Source organism: Rattus norvegicus, chromosome 20 (genome assembly GCF_036323735.1).
Source record: "Rattus norvegicus strain BN/NHsdMcwi chromosome 20, GRCr8, whole genome shotgun sequence".
In the NCBI taxonomy this organism is placed as follows: Eukaryota; Metazoa; Chordata; class Mammalia; order Rodentia; family Muridae; genus Rattus; species Rattus norvegicus.
Genome location: NC_086038.1, coordinates 13,481,528 through 13,503,573, shown reverse-complemented (window position 1 = coordinate 13,503,573; position 22,046 = coordinate 13,481,528). Strand labels below are relative to the sequence as shown.

Sequence of the window (22,046 nt, the reverse complement as noted above, 5' to 3'; positions counted from 1 at the left end):
TCTGGAGATGTCATAGGACAGGGCCAATGACTTGTCTTTGCTTCCTGTAATGAGGGATAGACAAGGTTATGACTCCTATGTTGTTGGAGGAAGGTCTCTTCATAACTCATCTTAGAAGGGTGCGTGCCTGGGACTGCAGGGCTGAAGCAGGAGCCCTCCCCTGTCGGCAGGCAATCACTCGGAGGTACCTGTACTTCTGTCTTTCTAAGCTGTGATGCCTTCTAAGTTTTACATACACCACTACCGGTAAATTGCTCGGAATATACACATGTGTGCACACACAGACTCACACCCCACTATCACAACCACCACGAGAGATTTGCCCAGGATACACCAGGTTGGAATGGTGCCAAGACAATCATGTTAGAACACACCAGAACACAGTGGGATCCCCTAACATTTCTACCGTGCAGATGAACTTAAATCAATCCACTCAGAAGGGAGCTTCCACCTCACCTGTCAAGTGAAGTGATTGCAACAGGTATATATATCACAGCCTCTCAAATTCTATGGCTCAAAACTTCAGTCCCGTCCTATCCAAAACCAGGGCCGCCAATACCTGCTGTCAACCTCAGCCTAGCTTGTTACATGAGATGTGTGTAGAGCTGTAAGTCAGGTAAAGAGTCCTCAAAAGCAGTGATGTTAGCAAAGGAAAGGTCAGTCTGTTAATGTTCCGCTTCCTCTCCACCCCAGCAAAACCCAGCAATATGACTGTAAATGGTACATTCCGCTCACGGACCTCAGCTTCCAGATGGTGGACGAGTTGGAGGCACTACCCAACATCCCTCTGGTGCCAGATGAGGAACTGGATGCCTTGAAGATCAAAATCTCCCAAATCAAGAGCGACATCCAACGAGAGAAGGTGGGACCGTCTGGGAGAGCATGTACCAGGTTCTGCGTAGTCTGAGTGCACAGTAGGCCCTCATGTGCACACCACACGGGTGCTTCCTCAGTCTTGGCCAGGCATCTGGTCCCACAGCTGGTCACCAGGCTCTGCTGGGACCCATGAGAGTTCCCAGCTCCCAGAGTACCGTCTATCTGATCCTAGATGGACCCTGGTTGTTTTGAGAACTTCCATCACCCCTTTCTCACCTTCTCATCTTTTCCTCTGCCCCATCCTTGAATCCTGAGAAAACCTGGCCTAGGGTAGGCTCTGATTTTTCTCGTGGAAGATGTAAATTTAATCAACCCAATAGGAAACAAGCTGGAAGATTATTACTCACATATGCTGCACAAGAAAGGCATATAGGGTGGGAGAAACATTTTCCCACCCCACCCCCGCAAGTCCCATCAATTAGAAATGAAAAGTCAGGCCAAGAAAGGGTGCGTACTCGGGACAACAGAAGCGTTCTCTTGCTTCCCTTCACTACGAGATGGTCTTGGTGAGCTCTCCTGGCCAGTTTCCTGGGCCTAAGCAGTCCTCACAGCTCAGCCTTCTCCACAGTTGGAACTTATAGTTGAGATGTGTGCCGTTTCACCTTGTACACCTAGCAGTGTATAAGCAATGGGGTATGGGTTGATTTGGGTTCTCACGCAAGTGTTTGAGTGCTGTGCGTAAGGGGAGTTTAAAAAGCAGAGAGCCTGGACACCCAGGCAGGGGAGGGGCATCTAGGGTGTGGCTTTGTGCTGTCATACTTCGAAGTTCTTGTCTCTGGAGCCTTTGGGGTTCACCATGCTGATGCTCAGGCAGTATCCATGGAGATGTGCTTAATCACTGGGTGGAGACCCGCTTAGGCTGTCGAGGATTCGGTGGTCTGGGATGGGAGGCTGGAGAGTGTGGCTGCTTTGGATTGCAGACCCCTGATTTTTTTTTTCCTGGAAAACGTGTAGAAGTTTTAGAAGTGTAAGGAGTGAGAATGAGCCCCTACAATCTGGGGTGAATCCAGGCCAGAGTAGGGGCCTGGCATTAGCCACAAAGGAGCTGTATCTTCGGAAGACTGGCCTCAGCTCAGGGACACTCCATGGATCCCTGATGGGGTGGATACAGCAGGACAGGTCCTCTTCAGCCTGTATGCCCCTTCCTCGATTACCACACTGCAAGCCTAGCACGTTTAGCAAGCACGCAGAAAAGCCCTGTAGCTTCAGAAAGGGAGACCCAAGACCACAGTAGATATTTGGTCATTTATTCATGGCCTCTGTAGTAGAGCGTCTCTGAGCAGAACCACTCTGGGGTCCTCAGGGCTACTGGTCCCTACTGCCTACTGGTGTGCATTTCCATCCCCCATCATGCTCTTCTCCATCTGGCAATTGGGGTTAAGGTTTATGAGAGGCCGCAGTCTTCTTTCCAGGGTGTAGTGGCCTCGGGAAGGTTCCACACAGCTCAGGACAGGCAGAGGTTTTCTGACTAGACCATGGTGGTGTTCATCTTATGTACTAGGGCCCTCTCTCCCCTACCCAACATCCCAGGGGCCTGATATTAAATGTGACCAAGGCAGAGAGCAGGTAGAAGGTTCCCTGGGTCCTAGGCACTCCTGAATATTGTCCAGCTTTTGAAAAAGCTAAATGCCTCTCCTGCTTTTATGAGAAGCCCCGATTCCTTTAGGAAGGAATTTGAGCACAGCTCTAGTTTGTCCTGGGGCTCAACCCTAAGGAGAAGGCTATTCACATCCTCTAAAGGGCACCAGCAACAGCCGAGGAAGGCCCTGGGCTGTACTGAGCAGGCAGATGCGATCTCTGGAGCCCAGGGTTAAGGGTGGAGAGCAGTGGGCCACAACTAAGGAAGAGCAGGTGGCATTGGCTCCAGATGAAAGGGCAGGACTCTTCTCTCTCCACAGAGAGCAAACAAGGGCAGCAAGGTCATGGAGAGGCTGAGGAAGAAGCTGTCAGAGCAGGAATCGCTGCTGCTGTTGATGTCCCCCAGCATGGCCTTCAGGGTGCACAGTCGCAATGGCAAGGTGAGTGCCAGCCTTTGCCACAGCCGTCAGCACAGGGGAGCATCCCCATTCCGAAAGAGATCACTGCAGCCCTTCACATGTCCCTCTGATGGCGCTTTGGGCTATCACCTCCATAAGCCGCTGACTCAGCTCCTACATCTGGGAAGGGGCAAGGGCAGCAGGGAGGGAACAGGGTCAGCATCACGCATGAGTTTGCAAATGTGACCAAGTACAGGAGCTCTACCTAGAGAACTCCGGGGTCACTGGCATTCTCTTCCCGTCTGGTTCCTGGTGCCATCTATAGCCTGAGCCTCTCGCTCCAGAGCCCCGTAGTACTTGTAAACACATAGGACGGTTCATTCTTTCTTTAACACATGGCAGGGAAGACAACTGACAGACTTTGGAGACCCTTGTCTCCGTCCTGTCTTCTTATGCAGAGGTCAGATGGCCATCAGCCCTAACCTCAAAGAACTACCTTATAACCCACCCCTCCGTATCCTTACTCTGTGCCCCCTCTGCCAGACTCATTCCCTGAGCCAGACATTTCAAGTGAGGCTTATGCTGGACACAGGCTATACTGTGTGTGGATACCATGACCAGAAGTACAGTCAGTATGGGAGAGCTCTGCCGTGAGCACGCCTGGACTCAGCCAGCTCCTGTGTGTGTCAGGCCGCCCGCGGGGTTCTCCCGGTATTGATTTAGCCAGACTCCGAGATAACTGGGGTATGTTCTTCTCGTTCACCGTAGAGTTATACATTCCTTATTTCCTCTGACTATGAGCGAGCCGAGTGGAGAGAAAGCATCCGGGAGCAGCAGAAGAAATGTGAGTTTCCTGGACCCAGAGAACCCAGCCTTCTGCCTTCGGGGCCAGATGGATTCTCTGTGGGCAGTTGTTGATGTTCTACCTCTCTTCTCTTCTCTTCTCTTCTCTTCTCTTCTCTTCTCTTCTCTTCTCTTCTCTTCTCTTCTCTTCTCTTCTCTCCTCTCCTCTCCTCTCCTCTCCTCTCCTCTCCTCTCCTCTCCTCTCCCTTCCTTTCTCCTTCTTCCCCTCCCCCTCCCTCTCCCCTTCTCCCTTCTTGTTTCTCTGCTCCTCTGATATTCTTTTCAGAGGGGCTTTAGACCCTGGACAAATGTATGGAGCCCCATCTAAATCTGTAAGCATGTACGCTCCCCCATCCTGCCCTTTGACCTGAGATTCCTTCCCTAGGCTGTCCCAAATCCCTCATCCTGGCTGACTGTTCCTCACACAGGCTCACACACCTTCCTGACATAATCCCCAGTCTCCTTGGGCCTCCTCTGTTCACCAGCTACTCCCTTGGGGACTCCATTGTCCTCCCTCTACAAGCAGTGATGCAGGAGGAGCCTTTGGCTGGACCCACCTAAGGAACCATACCGTGCTGGTCCACTGTCCTCTGACCCGCTGACCCCAAGACTAGACACTTAGTCCTCACTGGAATGGCCCCTTCTCTCTCTAGATAATCCCTTCTCTTAGTGGCTTTATCCTTTTCCAGAACTTTTATCTGTTCTTTGGGTTCTGGGACAGTGTTGGGAGTAGAGTGGTAGACCTCACCCCAGATCCTGGGGCTGTGGCTGCTTCCCATTAGCCAAGGACTGTGTCCTCAGAGGCCTGCTTGTTCTGTAATGCTACAGCAGCTCTGGTTGAAGTTGGAGTTTGGGTTCAGTTTCTGCAGAGGCAGCTGTGGGCTGTGCAAGCCTCTGACCCCCCATCCTGAGCTCTCCTCTCCAAGGCTCATCGTTTATGCCCTGGCTGAGCTAAGACTACCTCTTCTTTTCAGTGCTGCTGTGCCCAGGAATAGACCAAGGGACTCCTGCCAGGGCTTGTGTCTCAGAGATTCTTAGCTTAACATGGGGATCCAAACCCATTTCCAGGCTGGCAGCATCTGTCCCTGCTCAGAGGTGCACCCAGAAAAACAAAATGTCACCTGACAGATAGACACAAACCCACCTCAACAGAGTAGAGGACAGAACTACACGGATGTCTGTCTGGGGATGTCTACCAGGGTGGTGCGTCCAGGCTGACCTGTCCTATTCCAGCCTGCCTTGTCCCGCACTCAGGCGGCAGGTCAATGCTTGTGAACACGAGTCTGTAAGCGATATTGGCAATCTTCCCAGGAGCCCTGGGGCCTGGGCTCTCTGGGACCTCATCTTGCTCTGGCGCTAAACCTGCATTTCAACTGGGAGCCATCAAGCCCCAGTGGGGGCCCTGCTAATCCCCCCCACACACACTTGTGTTGTGAAGGCCATGCGAGAGGGCCAACAACTGACCTGTCTCCATACCTGCTCGGCCTCCTCAGGTTTCAAAAGTTTCTCTCTGACATCTGTGGAGCTACAGATGCTGACCAACTCGTGTGTAAAACTTCAGACCGTTCACCACATTCCACTGACCATCAACAAAGAAGGTAGGGTTGTGCTCCCGGGGGTCAGGATGCTGGGTTCCTGGGGGTCAGGCTGATCCGTTTGGAGCAGTTTCTCCCCTTGAAGCTATTGCTGGGCAAAGTGACTGACCATGGCTTTTGTCTCCCTGGCCATAAGGCTCGTGACACAGTCAATACAGTGGGTAGAGACCTGGGCTAACACTTTTGAGTCACACCAGGTTTCGTAATCAGTGCCGCACAGGGCTCTGTGGTTAGGCGCCCTTACTCTGCCCACACCCACGTCACCCTGACCCCTTTTCCTTGCTTTGGAGCTGTGTTTTGGTCACTCCTTTGCCTGTGCTTTGAGGCCAACTAGATCCTCAGATTCTAAATGCAGAATCCACAGAGGGCACATGCTCAGACGATAATACTACTGTGCCCAGTGCTGGATCAGCCTTACCCCACCCCCCACCCCCCGCCCATACCCTTGTGAGGCAGAGGGTTAACCTCCTTGGTTTCTTGCACAGATGATGAGTCTCCCGGACTCTACGGCTTCCTGCATGCCATCGTACATTCAGCCACCGGGTTTAAGCAGAGCTCAAGTAAGTAGCTTAGAGCGGGATGTGAGTAAACTTTAACCTGGAAGGATTGTCCCCTAAGAAGGGTGGGAGGCCTGGGCTACCCAGGGCAGCCAGTCAGGTGTCCAGCATGGGTGCCATTCTTCAGGGACCTTGCCTGTTGAAGCCTGCTGGGTACGGGATTGTTTTTCCCTGCCTCCCTCCCCACACATATCTGTCTCAGAGCCTGCATGCATGGGATGTCACCTGCCGGCAGGCCTTTTAATTATCAGGTCTGGAGTTTGAACCCAAAGCCTGATAGCACTTGGAAAGATGCCAGGAAGCCTCCGCTCCTTTGCAGCAACCCCACAACCCTGCCAACAGGAGAAGCCTTAGCTGTTGTGTTAAGTAGACAAGAGAATGCCCTTTTCTCTCCCAGCTAGCTGCCCTAGCAGTCTGAGGGGGACCACGCTGCAGCTGTACTGATCTCCTCGCCTAGCTCCTCTCTCAGCTCTTAGGCCCATGGTAGGAGACTGAAGGGCAAGTACAGTTTTGTCCCTTCCTTCCCATGACTGCCACAGAGCAAGAGCCTCAGCAGATACCGGAATGGAGCTGACGAGGGACCTGTGTCTAGAATGTACAGGAAACTCTTAAGAAAATGCAGTTAGGTTTTCTTTTAAAAAAGGTTTATTTATTTATCTATTGTGTATACAGTGTTCTGCCTGAGTATATGCCTGTATGCCAGAAGAGGGCACCATGATCCCATTACAGAGCCACCATGTGGTTGCTGGGAATTGAGCTCAGGACTTCTGGAAGAGCAGTCGGCGCTCTTAACCACTGAGCCATCTCTCCAGAGTAGTGGGTCGATGAGGTAACTCAATGGGTAGAAAAGCTACCCATGTCTCACCACCTAAGTTTGAACACTGTAACCCACAATGAAAGGGGAGAACGTACCCCTAGAAGCCATCTTCTGACTGTGAGCACAAAGGTTCATGCACATCATACACACATGCAGGCACACATAACACGCACACACAGGTATGCTCACACATGTAACACACACACACACTGATAGTGATGGCAACGGTGAAATCATAGATTTACATGTGGAAAGGATCTGGACACCTCCCCAAAGAGAGACACAAAGTTGGTCAGTACATGAGAAGATGCTTATCGTGTTAGGAAAACAAGAATTAAAACAACTTTGAGATACGTGTTCATATTCCTTGAATCAGTGATAATCAGAAACACGTACACTAGGACTGGAAGTGTTGCTCAGTGGTAGAGCCCTTCCTGGGCCTGAACAAGGCCCTGAGCTCTAACCCCAACACCTTAAAACAAAAGAAACATCGAACAGTATCAAATATGGGTGAGGATATGGAACGATGGGAACATCGTGTGCTGCATATGTAGAGGTCACAGCCATTTTGGGACATATTACAGATATTTTTGTTTGGTGCTGAGACCTAAACCCAGGGCCTTGTGCATCTGAGCACAAGCCGTACCACTGAGCCACACTCCCATTGCACAGTTCCTTACAAAGTTCGACAAACCTCCCATTCATGTATGCCGCCAGTACCACCCTTAAGTGTTCACCTTAGAGACCTCCCATTCATGTATGCTGCCAGTACCACCCTTAAGTATTCACCTTAGAGAAGTTAAAGCATCTGTCTACGCAAAGTCTTGTGCAGATATACTCTGGCACCCATCTGATGACTTATCAAAAAGAAATGAACTGGGCTGGAGAGATGGCTCAGCGGTTAAAGGCACTGACTGCTCTTCCAGAGATCCTGAGTTCAAATCCCAGAAACAGCATGGTGGCTCACAACCATCTGTAATGAGATCTGATGCCCTCTTCTGGTGTGTCTGAAGACAGCTACAGTGTCCTCGTATACATAAATAAATCTAAAATCTCTTTTTTTAAAAAAGGGAATGAGCTGGCTACTGATAGATGAACATAAAAACACAACAAAGAAAATTATACCAAAAAAATCTATATATTGTATCATTCTGCGTATGTTAAATTTATAGAAAGGGCAAAGGTTGAAGTCAGACTATCAAGTGTTAGGTCAATGAAACTTATGATTGGACTGAAGGAGGCTTTGAGGGTAAATGCAATAGTTTTATGAAATTGTTGCATTGTTTGTATAAAGTTTATAACATCAGAAATTACCAAAGCTGGGCGTGGTGGTGTACTCCTATAACCCCATCCCTCTGGAGGCAGAAGGACCATGAACTCTCAGACAGTCTGGGTTGCATTGGGACATCCTGTCTCCAAAAATAAAAAATAAATAAATAAATAAATAAATAAATAAATAAAAGCAAAATACAGCCATCAAGCCACATAGTTGCTGTAGATGAATTGCTGGAATGCACATGATTCCTCTGAGGCTGCAACAGGCTAATTCATCCCAAACTCTTCTCTCTTTACAGCCCTATGTATACTGGCATTTACTGGTTACATTAACTTCCTTTTTAATTTTTTGGCATTTATTTATTTGTGTGTGTATGCATGGGTGCCCCCATGACAAAGGCAATTATAAAGAAAGCCTTTAGAGTCCCTGACGGCAGAGTAAAGGCACCACGACAGTGGCTGGAACAGCAGCTGAGAGTTCACGTCTCACAATAAGAAACAGGGAGCACACTGGGAATTAATTGTACAAGTCTTTTGAAACCCCGGAGCCCACCCCCAGTGACACGCCTCCTCCAACAAGGCCACGCCTCCTAATCCTTTTCAAACAGTTCACCAACTGGGGGCCAAGTATTTAAACATATAAGCCTGCAGGGCGCATTCTCAGTTCAATTACCATATGTGGGGAGGGCAGAGGACAACATGGAGGATTCACCATGTAGATCCCAGGGACCAAACTCACATTTTCAGTATTGGTGACAAGCTCCTATTAAGCCTTCTCATCAGTCCTTCTATTAGTTTCTTTTCTTATTGCTGTGACAAATGCTGCAAAATACAATTTAAAAAAAAAAAAACCTAGAAAATACAAAGTACTACAACATGCAACAACTACTTAAGGAAAGTTTTACTGTGGCTCACAGTTTCAGGACATACAGTCCACTACCGTAGGGAAGTGTGATACATTGTAGCCACACTCAGGAAGCAGAGGGAGATGCTCAGCTCACTCTGTCCTCTTATTTAGCTCATAGGCATTTAAGGTGGTTCTTCTCACCTCTATCCTTTGATCATTTCTTCACAGTCATGCCCAGAGATTTCCCCCCCACCTTGGTGATTCTCATTTCCATCCTATGATGATCAAGATTAGCTACTGGAATTCCATACCTTGTCAACTTGACACCCAAGCATCACTTCGAAGCCAGGACTTTCAACCCCATGTCCCCATAGACTCATGACTATCTCAGATGTAAAATGCATGAACTCCGTACATCAAAAACTCCCCAGAGTGTTTTTCAAGGCCAACACTGCTTAAGTTTCAAGTCTTATCTCATCTGAACTACTGTAAAACAAAAACAAGTTACATGTTTCCAACATGCAATGACAGACTAAACATTACCAAAGCATAAGGCAAGACTGGAGCGGGCAGGGGCAGGAAAGCATAGCAAGGGTTGAGGAATAAGGCAAGAGGAAAATTCAGCAGGGCAAACACTAAGTCCTTCAGTATCTGGGACTTACGATGGAACTGTCTGAACTCCAAAAGGACCGGGTAACCTCTCCCCTGCCCCATTCTGCCACACGTAGCCCCTCTCTTGGGCCAGAACTGCCCTATACCTGCAGCCTTCCTCAGTGGCTTTCCATGATCCTGGCATCTTCAGCATGCTGGGTCTCCATGGCAACTTGGGCTGTACCCTCTTGGCTTTACCCTTTGGACTCTTGGGGCCTCCTTAAAGATACTACAATGTATAACATTATACAAGTTATAATGTATAACTTAATGTATAAGTTAATGTATAACTACTCTGTTATACATTGTGTGCAAGATCCCATGACCTGCGACCCCCTCCGTCTTACATCTTTCATGTCTGTAAAACAAGCATCCTGTAGACAACACTGCCAACTTTTGCTGCCACCTTGAGATGGAGGAGCCTGGCCCCCTGCACCACAATCGCTTGCCTCAGCTTCTGTGCGCTGACCCTGGGGAAACTGGGCAGTCGCTTCCCAGGAGCAGGGAACCTGTTGGCAGCATTCCTAGTGTCTTAGTTAGGGATTCCATTGCTTCAAAGAGGCACCGTAACCAAGGCAACTCTTTTTCTCTTTCTTTTCTTTTTTTTCCCCGGAGCTGGGGACTGAACCCAGGGCCTGGTGCTTGCTAGGCAAGCGCTCTACCACTGAGCTAAATCCCCAACCCCCAAGGCAACTCTTATAAAGGACAATATTTAATTAGACCTGACTTAAAAGTTCAGAGGTCAGTCCATTGTCATCATAGTAGGAGGCATGGCTGCTCCCAGGCAGACTTGGTGCTAGAGAAGCCAAGAGTTCTACATCTTGATCCAAAGTCAGCCAGGAAGAGAATCTCTTCCACCCTGGGTGGAGCTTAATGCCCAGCCCCCAAAGTGACACACTACATCGAACAAGGCCATACCCACTCCAACAAGGCCACACCTCTTAATAGTGCCACTTCCCTTGGGCCAAACATATTCAAACCTCCACTCTTAGTTTAGACTGTTTCCTTTCAAATGAATCTGCATTTTTCAAGTTGGAGACTTTGGTGCACAGGGCCCTTCTTCACCTCAGGCACCTTTCTTTTTGTCCGAGTTCAGAGCACAAGGTTTGTTTTTAACGTTACAGCCCCATTTTCACCTTGAGTCGAGGCTCAAGCCCTTTTCCTTAGCAAACTGCACATCTTTTGTGTCTGAATAAGAGCAGTGGGCAGTGGCCATGCCAAAGCCTGGATGTCATCTCTCCTCGAAATTCCGTCCATGGAACAAATTAGTCTGGGTGTTTGTTTGTTTGTTTGTTTGTTTGTTTGTTTTAATTCAACCTCACTCATAGCCTGGATATTTGCCAGATCATAACCTGAATGGCCTCTCCCCCAGTTCCTCTCTGAAACCCATGTCCACTTTTTAAGATTTATTTATTTATTTATTTATTTATTTATTTATTTATTTATTTATGTTATTTCTATGAGTACACTGTTGCTGTCTTCAGACACACCAGAAGAAGGCATTATATCTCATTACAGATGGTTGTGAGCCACCATGTGGTTGCTGGGACTTGAACTCAGGACCTCTGGAAAAGCAGTCAGTGCTCTTAACCACTGAGCCATCTCTCCAGCCCTCAAAGGCATTTCTAACCAAAGTTCCAGACTCTTCCACATTCCTCCAACAAACCAGTTCCAAAATCCTAGCACCACAATCAAATCCATCACAGGAACACACACACACACACACACACACACACACACACACACGCACACACACGCACGCACGCGCGCGCGCCACTACTACTACTTCACCCTACCCCACCCCTGACCCTCACTCATGCTAGGACTTTTCTTGTATTAGTTACTGTTCTCTTTGCTGGGGCAAACATCCCGACAAAGGCAGCTTATGGAGAGAAGGGTTTACCCTGGTGCACAGTCCTTCAGGATGTGTAAGGCAGGAGCTTGAGATGGCTGGTTACATTGTATCCAGTCAGGAAGAAGAGAGAGATTAAAGGCTTGCTCTAGCTTGCTTTCTCTTTTTAGTCAAGTGTGTCAAACAGTTACCACTCTCATTTAAGGAAGGTCTTTGCATCTCAGTTAACGTAGATAATCTCTCACAGTGGTTTGTTTGCAAAGGATTATAGCAGGTGAGTTGCTAAGATTAACCAGATAGATGTTCCAGTAGCATCTTCCTCCTTACCAGGCCTTCCCCAGGGCTCATCCAGTAACAGGCAGATGATGCCCCAGCTGCCTTTCCCACTCTGACTTCCCTCTCCTGACTTCCCATGGTACTTCACTGTGTCCTACCCTTTAAACTTAACATTCCCAAGCCACACCTAGTCACCCGCAGCCTCTGTTCCACTCCGTGACTCTTTGCTGTCAGCTAGATGCCATCCTCCACCAGTGTCTCAATCTGTATTTGTCTGGATTCCTGACGCAGCCGTTGATAGCTGTCCTGTTCCACCATACTGTCCCTGTGAGTCAAATGTCATTACCCACCATGGAACTTCATCTTGGTCTCTATGCCTCCAGATCTTTGACACAGCCTGCCTTACTCCTCATCCCGGCCGTCTCTAAACTGCAGAACTCCTGTCCTTTGCCAGTGGGCCAGATCACACACACAGCCTGACAGGCTGTGCCTCCTTTTCTTCTGGTGCCCTGCACTGGTGTGGAACTTCCTGTGAACTAACATGCATCTCAGTCTCTGCTAGGATCATGGGAGCTTCCCGAGTCTCCAGTTTCCAGGATAGGGGACATTTGCTGTGGCCTCTCAGCGCAATACCTCTCACCCCACCCTGGCTGCCAGTGCCTCCATCCCCTTCCTCCCTGCACACCCAGCATAGGTTCCCTGTCACTGGCGGGGCTTTAGCAGCCGGTCCCAATGCAGGGTCAAGGGTATTGCACGAGGGGCTGGGTTTGTACCAGCCTCTGTTTGGGTTATTTTAAGGAGGACAGACCCTTTTCCCCCCATTTTGTAAATAGCACCTGCCCTTAAGAAGAGGCTGGAGGGCTGGAGAGATGGCTCAGCGGTTAAGAGCACCCGACTGCTCTTCCAGAGGTCCTGAGTTCAATTCCCAGCAACCACATGGTGGCTCACAACCATCTGTAAGGAGACCCGATGCCCTCTTCTGGTGTGTCTGAAGACAGCTACAGTGTACTTATATATAATAAATGAATAAATAAATCTTTAAAAAAAAAAAAAAAAAGAAGAGGCTGGAAATGTAGAAGTCGGTCACATAGAAGTCAGTCATGCTCTCCCTGTCCCTTTCTCACAGATCTGTACTGCACCCTGGAGGTGGATTCCTTTGGCTATTTTGTGAACAAAGCGAAGACTCGAGTCTACAGGGATACCACTGAGCCGAACTGGAATGAGGTGAGCAGCCGGCTTCCGCCAGGCTGTTTTTCACAGAGCTTAATCTCCAGGGGCTCCCTAAGGGCTTCCCCGAAAGAAAGCTACACTGTTGCCAGCATCCTGGAATTTCCTAGAGGGTGTGTGTGTGTGTGTGTGTGTGTGTGTGTGTGTGTGTGTGTATGTGTGCGGGGGCAGGATACGTATTACCGCCAAGAGATCTTATCTCTCTGTCCCTGAGAGTCTTACCCACCCACCCCAGCACGGAGAAGGAACTTGTTTTTTTCCAGAAGTGTTTAAAGAGAATACTTTAAAAGGACGCTTAAATCCTGCTATAGCCTATTGTACTGTTGTTAGGGTTCCGTTTTCATTTTTCCACAGAAGCTCATGGAATGAGCTCATGTAGCTATTCTGGTTTCTAAAGTCCTTAGTCCCTGCTTGTCAGGGCTGTAGGCCTGGTTCCCTGGACCCCCCTGATGGTTTCCAAGGGCCCTGTGTGTTTGTCTTGCGATACCAGGTCTGTGTAGTCCGCAGTCTGTACTCCCCAAACCTTGGATCTTGTGAGTGAAATGGTTGTGCAGAGGCATCGTGCATGAAGCCCTCAGACGTGTAAGCTGCCACGTCTGGTCTCCGTGGTTGCTGTGGCCCTGAAGAACCTTGCCTTAGTTGGCACAAATGGAGCAGCCAAGCTACAGGGCTGCCTCCCAGCCCTTGCTCACTGAGGAAGGAACCATGAAACACCAGGCAGCTTGGTCTAATCTACCTTGATCGTGTCTCTAGCGGGGTGACTGTGGGACCAGATCCCAGGCCTTGCTACATAGTATCCCAACATGGTCTGCCATTATACACGATGTCTAAATTAACAAGGATGCAAGGGTCCCTGTGTTACCTCTCTGGACATCTCAGCACAAAGGGCCAAACATAAACTATGATGGTGGCCGGATGAAGCTATAGGAGGCTTGCTTAGTGATACAATGTAGTCCCGGTTCAACACTAGACTGGGCTACATAGTAAATAACGTCAGCTCCATCTTAAAAAAAGCAAAACAAAACAAAAACCTAAAACCACATGAGACCCATTGTAGGAAGCTTTTCAGAAAGCAAGGGGGCGGGGAATTGTGACCCTCACAGAGGCAACAAAGAGGGATTATAGGTAGTTTGCAAAAGGTCCAGGAAGGAGTCATCATTCAGAAGCCTGAGGTGGGGCCTGAGGGGTCTAGGTTACCTGGTGTGTACATGCAGGTCATCCAGGGAATCCACATACTCCTGACACATCTTCCCAGAAATAGCTGCTCTGCCCAGCTAGAGCCACGTGTTCAAAACCATAGATGGGAAGTGCAGAGTTCATTGGAGGCTCAGAGGGAGGAGCAGGTTAACCCCACATTAAGCAGCAGGCAAAGCTCCGGGGATCATTCCAGAGCTGCCTGTGGGGCCCATTTGTGGGTTACAGGGTGTTTTTTAAAAAACAGAATCGGGCTGGAGAGATGGCTCAGAGGTTAAGAGCACTGACTGTTCTTCCAGAGGTCCTGAGTTCAAATCCCAGCAACCACATGGTAGCTCACAACCATCTGTATTGAGATCTGATGCCCTCTTCTGGTGTGTCTGAAGACAGCTACAGTGTACTCACATACATTAAATAAATAAATTAAAAAAAAATGAAGTATAAAAAACAGAATGTACTGAAGCTGGAGCTTATGCTTCTAAACACTGAACTGTACCCCTAACCTCCTCAGTTTCATTCTTCAGTCTTAAGTTCCCAGCCGAATTGAGGGCAACGGCAGGAACTCACATATGTTACCTACTGTTAAAAACCTCGTATGATGTAATTTGCCTACATCCATAAAGCCTGCATCACCCAGAGGCTGCCGTTGACGTTAGACGTATACTCTATGGGTTTTCACAAAGAAATGGTGACTTGTGTCTTCTGCTATGGCACATCCATCCAAACTTATCAAATATCCATCTCTGATAGTCTTGGCATCAAGACTTTCCTTTGGAGTTAGATGCTGGTGTACCAAGTTAGAAGTAGATTTGAGAGGGTTTAAAAGCTTCCAGAAACACCGGGTCAGAGACCCGCAGTGTAGTGACAGGGATGCTAATGAAGGTCCCAGGACCCAGTGAGGGGCATTTGTTGTCGCCATGGTTCAGACTGCCACGTACTTGGTTGGGCCTGTTTGTTCACCGGTAACTTTCTTTCTTTCGGGGAACCACAGGAGTTTGAGATAGAGCTCGAAGGCTCCCAGACCCTGCGGATACTATGCTATGAAAAGTGTTACAACAAAATGAAGATGGCGAAGGAGGATGGCGAGAGCGCTGACAAGCTCATGGGGAAAGGACAGGTCCAGGTGAGCCTGCCCCACCCTGCCACACCCCATCCAGATGCTCCATGGCCTGTCTGATGTAAGGCTGCTGAAACAGCCGAACTCTTGGGATGGAGTGGAGAGCCAGCCCTGTCTCGGGTCCTTCTTTTCTCTTTCTATCGATTATATCCTGTCTTGTTCCAAATCCCAAAGATTTTTTTTTTTCTGGTCAAACTTGTTCTTGCAGCTGAACCCAGAATTTCTCTCTGTATGCTCTAGCAGCCCATAGGCACATGGTTAGGTGGTGCCCTGGGCTTAAATTGGTTATAAAACCTTCTCCCTTAAAAAGCAGGAGTCCCGGAGCCTACTCATTTTCTGTTTGGGGTACAGGCCCACTTTCCAGCTCGTTTTCTGAACAGCGTGCACATGGGGTCCCTCAGAATTAGCACAGGAGGCCTCAGGAAGGCCGAGAGAATGAGTCCCTACAGGCCCGGTGCAGGGTTCCCAGTCCTAAGGAAGGGCCATTTGTCCCTCGGTCCCTTTGAAACTTTATACAGCCCCAGAAGTACCACCAAGTCTCCTTATATCCTGGCAGACAGGAGCTGACATCACCAGCTATGAATTTTTTGTGGCTTTGCCTAACAGTGCTGCAGGAGGAGCAGCTAGGGGAACGTCTGGACTGCTGCGACCTGTGCTGCACACGGCTATGGTCTCTCTGCTGTGTCTCTCAATGCCAGGCCAGACTACACAGAGCACTCCTGTTGCCAAAGTAAAAAGTTCTAGTGCCTGCTACTTTTTTTTTTTACAGTCAAGTCATTTATTTGTCTATCTATTTATTTAATGTGCAAGCACAGCATACTACAGTATGCACGCAGAAGCTGTAAGACATCTTTTGCCCTTGAAGCAGAGTCTTTTGTTTCTGCTGCTGGGCTGTGACCGTCCAGGCAGTTCTCCCGCTTCTTCTCTCACCATCCGTACGGTACACCTTACTACGTGCAGCCCAGACACTCCTATCTGACCTCCTGCCGTGGAAGTGGGTGTCGGGTCTTAAGTGCTGCCTAGACTTTCTCTCTTCGTGTGAGGCCACTCAGAGGAGAAAGGACACCCGGACACCTGTGAGAGCGCAGTACACACCCACAAGCACCAGCTTCCTTCCCTAGGGGCAGGAAGTAAAATTCACCCTGTGGCAAGGGTGAGGAAGGGAATGATGAGCTCTCCTAAATCAGTTCTGGCTTTGAGAGGACCCACATTCCCTTCATGAAGATCAGGAAGTCTCTGTCCCCTACCTGGCCAGGGTCCTAAGAGATGGAGGCTGCTACCTGGTTTTAATTGTGCAAGTGTGTTCAGGAACTCGGGGGCCTGGGGCCCCAGGGCATTACCATAAACCAAGAGCAGGCTGGAAAACAAAAACGTTCCTCTAAACATCCTGTCTATACCCTGTCATGCTGCCACCACAGCCTTTCTACTGAGCCAACTACAGAACAACCATACTGTCCTTGGACACCAAGGAAGTTCTCAGATTGTGTTCTTTCGGTTTTTCAAGACAGGGTCTTTCTGTGTAGCCCTGCCTGTCCTGGAGCTCGCTCTGCAGACCAGGCTGGCCTTGAACTCACAGAGATCTGCCTGACTCTGCTGGCTAGATTGATTTATTCTTTATCTTCTGTGCATCTATGAATGCTTTACCTGCAGTTGTGTCTGTGCGCTACATGTGTACCTGGTGCCTGAGGAGGCCAGAAAAAGGAACCACATTCCCCCCCAGAACTTGAGTGGCTGTGAGCTGTCATGTGGGTGATACAAACTGTACCTGAGTCCTCTGCAAAAGCAGTAGGTGATTTTAACCATTGAGCTACCTCTCTAGCCCCAGTATTAGTCTTTGGGGGTCGCTGCTGTTGTTGTTCTGTTTGTTTGTTTGCTTGGTTGGGCTTTGGTGATTTGAGACAGGATATCTCCTTGTAGCCCTGGCTGTCCTAGAACTTACTCTGTAAACCAATCTGGTCTCAAACTCAGAGATCCACTGCTTTTGCCTCCCGAGTGCTGGAATTAAAGGCGTGTGCCGCCATACCCGACTCACTATTGGCCTTTTTAAAGAACATAGTGTTTGCACATGGACCAAGTGACAGTTACAGATAGAATGACTGACATGGTGCGGGCCTTTTGTTGTGTGCTGTGTGGCCTGTTTTTCTGTAGTATAACAAAATGTTTGAGGTCGATTCCTAAGAGAAAAGGGGTTTCGTTTAAGCTCAGTGTTAGAGCCGAGAAGACCATCATCTTGGTATTGTTAATGATACAGAAAGGGGAGGTCGTGTCTCGAAATAGGAACCCAGGGAATAGTTTCGGGGATTGGGCTTGATCTTGAAACAACTTGTCCTCACTACCTCTCTAGAATTCAGAAGTCCCGTGACAGCTCCTTTAGTGTCTTTATGATGTCACACAGGTGCCCACTATCTCCGGACTGTCATACTGAGGGATGTGTTCAACCAGATTGTTTCACATGCTCACAGTAGATCTTTTATAGGAGAAGGGAGGGATGATCCAAGGACCTTGCATTGCTAAGCAAGCATTCTACCACCGTCCTTTCTTATTTTAGTCAGAAACAGTCTTACGGATTTACCTGAGCTCACAGACAGGCCAACTGCCTCAGCCTCCTTAGTAGCTGGGATCACCCACGTGCTGCAGTGAGTCTTGGAGAATGTCATCTGACATTTTAGGAGACGCTTTCCCAAGTGTTTCAGGTCCTCGGGTGAGCAGTGCTGTCTGTGACCTCCCCTTGGCATCTGCCCACAGCCCAGGGCATTCTTCATACAAGTCCCAGGCCCTGGTACTCTCTTGAAGCCTCAATTACCCAGCTTACTGGGGATGTAGGGAGAACATCTTCTGTTTTGTATGGATGGCTCACCTGTCAATTAAAAAGCCTATGACCTGTGGCAGGAAGTAGAAGGTGGGACACCAGGAAGAGAGAGAATTCTGGGAGGAAAGGAGATTCTCTGGGAAGATGTGACAAGCTAGATGCATGGTGCCTAAGCACAGGTAGCCAGCTGTGTGACACAATATAGGCTAGAATAAATGGGATATTTTAAGTTATATCTAGTGAGAGAAGAGCCTAGCTATACGGCCAAGGTATTTGTAAATATATTTTTGAGTCTCAGTCTTATTTTCTGGGAGCATGGGGCTGGAGGAAGAACCAGGGCAAACTTCAACACAAGAGTGATTCCAAGAATGTCAACAGACTGGGTGTTGCCTGGCCCCTTTGTGGGTTTATCAGGTTAGCAAAGAGAAACTCAGGTCCCACTAGTAGTGACTTAAATGACTTGAATTTTTACCTTGACTCTTGGGAACGGTTGGATTTGTACCAGGGTCTCTGAGTCCTACACTAGAAAGCTCGGGGTCTCAGTAAGAAGTGAACAAAGCTAGCTTCTCACACTGAGCTTCTTTGAAACCCCCTTGCTATGATGCCTCCACATGCACAAAATATTTCCTGATGCATTTGCTTTTCTGTCGGGGCGTCTGAGCGCCCCGCACCAGCCTAGCAAAGAGAGGAAAAATTTCCAGTGCCAGAAAACAGTGAAGGCAGCAAAGGCAGAAAGATATACTCAGGATATTCCCAAGAAGGAAGGGACACCGTTGTATAGAATAGGCCTCAGCTCCAGATACAGCTCAGGCAAGTGGGAATTTAGAGCCAAGGGACAGGGTAAGGGTCAGTGGGTCGAAATTACTAAGAGGAAACACCATGATTGAGGAGGATTCCGGCCTGACCAGCCCAGTGGGATTTTTTTTTTCCTTTCTGGAGGAAGCTCAGGTGAGCAGGCATTACCTGGAGAAAGGCAGGAGACAAAGAACCCACCTAAATATCAAAGATGGGGGACGAGACCCATAATCCAGCACTTTTTGGAGGTAGAGACAGGAAATTCAAGGCTCCAAGGCTAGGCACAACCACTTGGTGAATTATTTGGGCTCAATGAGGTACTGTCAAGACGATTATGATGATGATGATGATGATGATGGTGGTTGTGGTGGTGGTGGTGGTGGTGGTGGTCGTGATGATGATGATGGAGAAGATGATGAAGAAGAAGAGGATGATGATGAAGAAGATGATGGTGGTGGTGGTGGTGGTGGTCATGATGATGATGATGATGATGGAGAAGATGATGAAGATGATGATGAAGAAGATGATGATGAATGGTGGTGGTGGTCGTGATGATGATGATGATGATGGAGAAGATGATGAAGAAGATGATGATGAAGAAGATGATGATGAATGGTGGTGGTGGTCGTGATGATGATGATGATGATGGAGAAGATGATGAAGAAGATGATGATGAAGATGATGATGATGAATGGTGGTGGTGGTCGTGATGATGATGATGATGATGGAGAAGATGATGATGATGGAGAAGATGAAGAGGATGATGATGAAGAGGATGATGATGATTGATGATGATGATTGATTGATTGATCGGCGGTAGTGGGAGTGTGAGGAGAGATGGCTTAGTTGATATGGAGGCTTAAATGATATCTCCAAAAGCCACCCTTTAAAAAAAGAAAGTGTGGGGGGCAGGAGTGGGGTAGCCCAGTGTGATGAACCACTTGTAATCCCAGCTCTGGGGAAACCGAGGCAGGCAGAACCTCAGAGCTCTCTGGCCAGCCAGTCCGTCTTACCTGACAGATTCCAGTCTTGGACTTAACTCGGTAAGTTCTGGGTCAGTGACTGACCTGAACTCACTTGATAAAAACAAGGTGGCCAGTACCTGAGAAATGACTCCTGAGGTTGGCCTTGTCCTCCACAAGCATGTACACATGCACACCTACAAGATAAAGCACCCCCCCCCAAATATGCACACATACAGGGTATATGTTCCTAGAAAAACTGATTTAACAGGATTCTCACTCAGGTTGGGATTTTGCACAGGGATGAAGCCGTGTTGAACAAAGCTCAGAGTCTGAATAGTCTGGTAAAGAGGATAGTCTCCGTGCACTCCCCAGCCCTCCTGTGCCCTGTGTGACCCAAGTGAGTCATAACCCCTCATCCTTCCAGCCTGCTGTCATTCTGGGAGACACAATATGTCTGCAGCTCGGTGACGTGTCACCCAGACCCGGTCGGCATTCGGTGCTGTTATTACTGTTACTATTTTTTGTCACCGTCATTGTCAGTGAAGAGGCATCGGAGCCTGCCGGATCCTGCTCGGGTCCCGCAGTCACCGCCACGGTCTGAGAAATGAGAGAAATGAATGGCCTCAGGAACATCACATCGTCACATCGGAAGGAACCCAAGCACTTGAAAAGCGTCTAAATGACTCACGCCCCGCCTACACTGGCTTGTCTCCTAGCAACAAGGGCTTGTCCGTGTGACCCCAGGAGGAAGGAAGCAGGGGGAGGAGCAGTAGTGTGGTCTGACACTGGGTCTGGCTCCCTTCTCCCGTTCTCCTGGCTTCTCCTCACCTGCGGATACTGAATTCTGGGTTAGGTATAGCGGGAAAGCGTCTGTGACTAGCCAGGGCCAGCCTCCCTGAGCCAGGCTTTCCCGGTGACGTCGATGCCTCCCACGCACGCCATGTGGGACGGGTGCCTAGCTGCCTATCTCTTGCTGCTAGGAGTTAGTGGGAAATGGCAGCCCGGGCTCAGACAGTGAGTAGAGAGTCGTCCTATGAGAGGAAGCTGAGACGGAGAAGACAGTCCCGAATACCAGAGGGAGGACGGGAAGAAGTCCAGGCTCAGGCAGGACAGCGGAGCCCAAGAGAAGGGCCAGAATGGAAACCGAGGCTCTGATGGTACTGTTCGCGCACATCCGAGGCCTGGGAGTGTCAGGCTCCGCTGGGTTAAGATCCTGACTCCGTGCGCTTCCTTGCTCCATAAATGGTACTAATGAACACGTAGCCCAAGAACCACAGCCTGAGCCTTTGCATCCCAGCTTACTTCTCAGGTCCCTGCTTCTCTTCCTGAAAGATGGGGTGTCGCTCTTTCTGAACCCAGGACACACACACCAGATCCACAACGCCAGAAAGAGAAAGGGACGTGGCGGCTCAGTTCTGGACGTGGTCACCAGGATGGTGATAACTGTTCAGAGTGTCACCAGCAAGAAGAACATGAGCCCTTCGGGGCGATTCGTACACAGGACCTTGGTCCTTTTCAAGATAGGCCCAAGCTTCTGTGGGTTACGCAAGCCCTCATACGTAGGGCCTGTTGTGTCATCCTTGTGAGGAAGGACCTATATGCCGGGCTCCAAGAATGCCAGGACATTTACTCCCCAGCCTCTGTGACTCATAGAGAGACTCAAGAAAGATCCTACGGGTGTGCCAAAAGCCAGGGTCGGCCTGCTGCAAGGTTACACTGGCATCCACAGATGTCCCTGATGGAGGGGCCAGGAATGGGCGTAGGGAGACCTTCACAGAGATGGACGCTAGGTGTGTCTTCAGGGAAAGACTGCCCAAGGTGAAGGCATCAAGTTTTATACCCCAAGACTAGCCATTACCCAGGATCCAGGGGATGCTTGAGCTAGGAGGATGCCATTCAGCGAGCAGCCTGATGGCCTGTGGTCAGGACAGGTACAGGATCCTGAGGGCAGCATCCTCAGCTACCATGCAAAGGAGGCCATCAGACTCGGTAAAGCCCAGGTCTCTTGGAGCCTTGAACCCGTTAGAGATTTCTCTAACGTGCCCTCTGCCCATTCCTCATCTCCATAAACTTCCTAGGCCACCAAATTCTCAGAGCCCTGTTCCTTCCCGGGGATTAACATACTGAGTCATAGAATCTTGTCCTGTCCCCTTTTTTTCCTGTTGTACCATCTCTCCTAACCTATGCATCCTGCTCAGGCTATGTCTGAGGTTCCCACGCAGCCATCAGGGTAGTAATAGCTTTGGTCTTTAGAGATGTGTCCGTTCTCCACATTTCGTATCAACAGACTCATGCTAGAGGTGGTCTTCTGTGACTACGTTCTTTGGGGGTTGGGGGTGGGGGAATGTTTTGTTTTGGTTTTGAGTCAGGGTTT

At 49.1% G+C, this 22,046-nt stretch overlaps 1 protein-coding gene across 2 annotated transcripts in view; it reads left to right on the top strand.

Annotated features, from left to right (window-relative positions):
• Bcr (BCR activator of RhoGEF and GTPase) overlaps positions 1 to 22,046 on the top strand; it is a 127,602-nt gene that overhangs the window by 92,760 nt on the left and 12,796 nt on the right. For both annotated transcript variants that reach the window (NM_001419609.1, XM_039099172.2), the window contains 7 exon segments: positions 694 to 862; positions 2,775 to 2,894; positions 3,621 to 3,696; positions 5,189 to 5,293; positions 5,776 to 5,850; positions 12,692 to 12,789; positions 14,978 to 15,109. In NM_001419609.1, the coding sequence (NP_001406538.1) occupies positions 694 to 862; positions 2,775 to 2,894; positions 3,621 to 3,696; positions 5,189 to 5,293; positions 5,776 to 5,850; positions 12,692 to 12,789; positions 14,978 to 15,109 (775 nt within the window).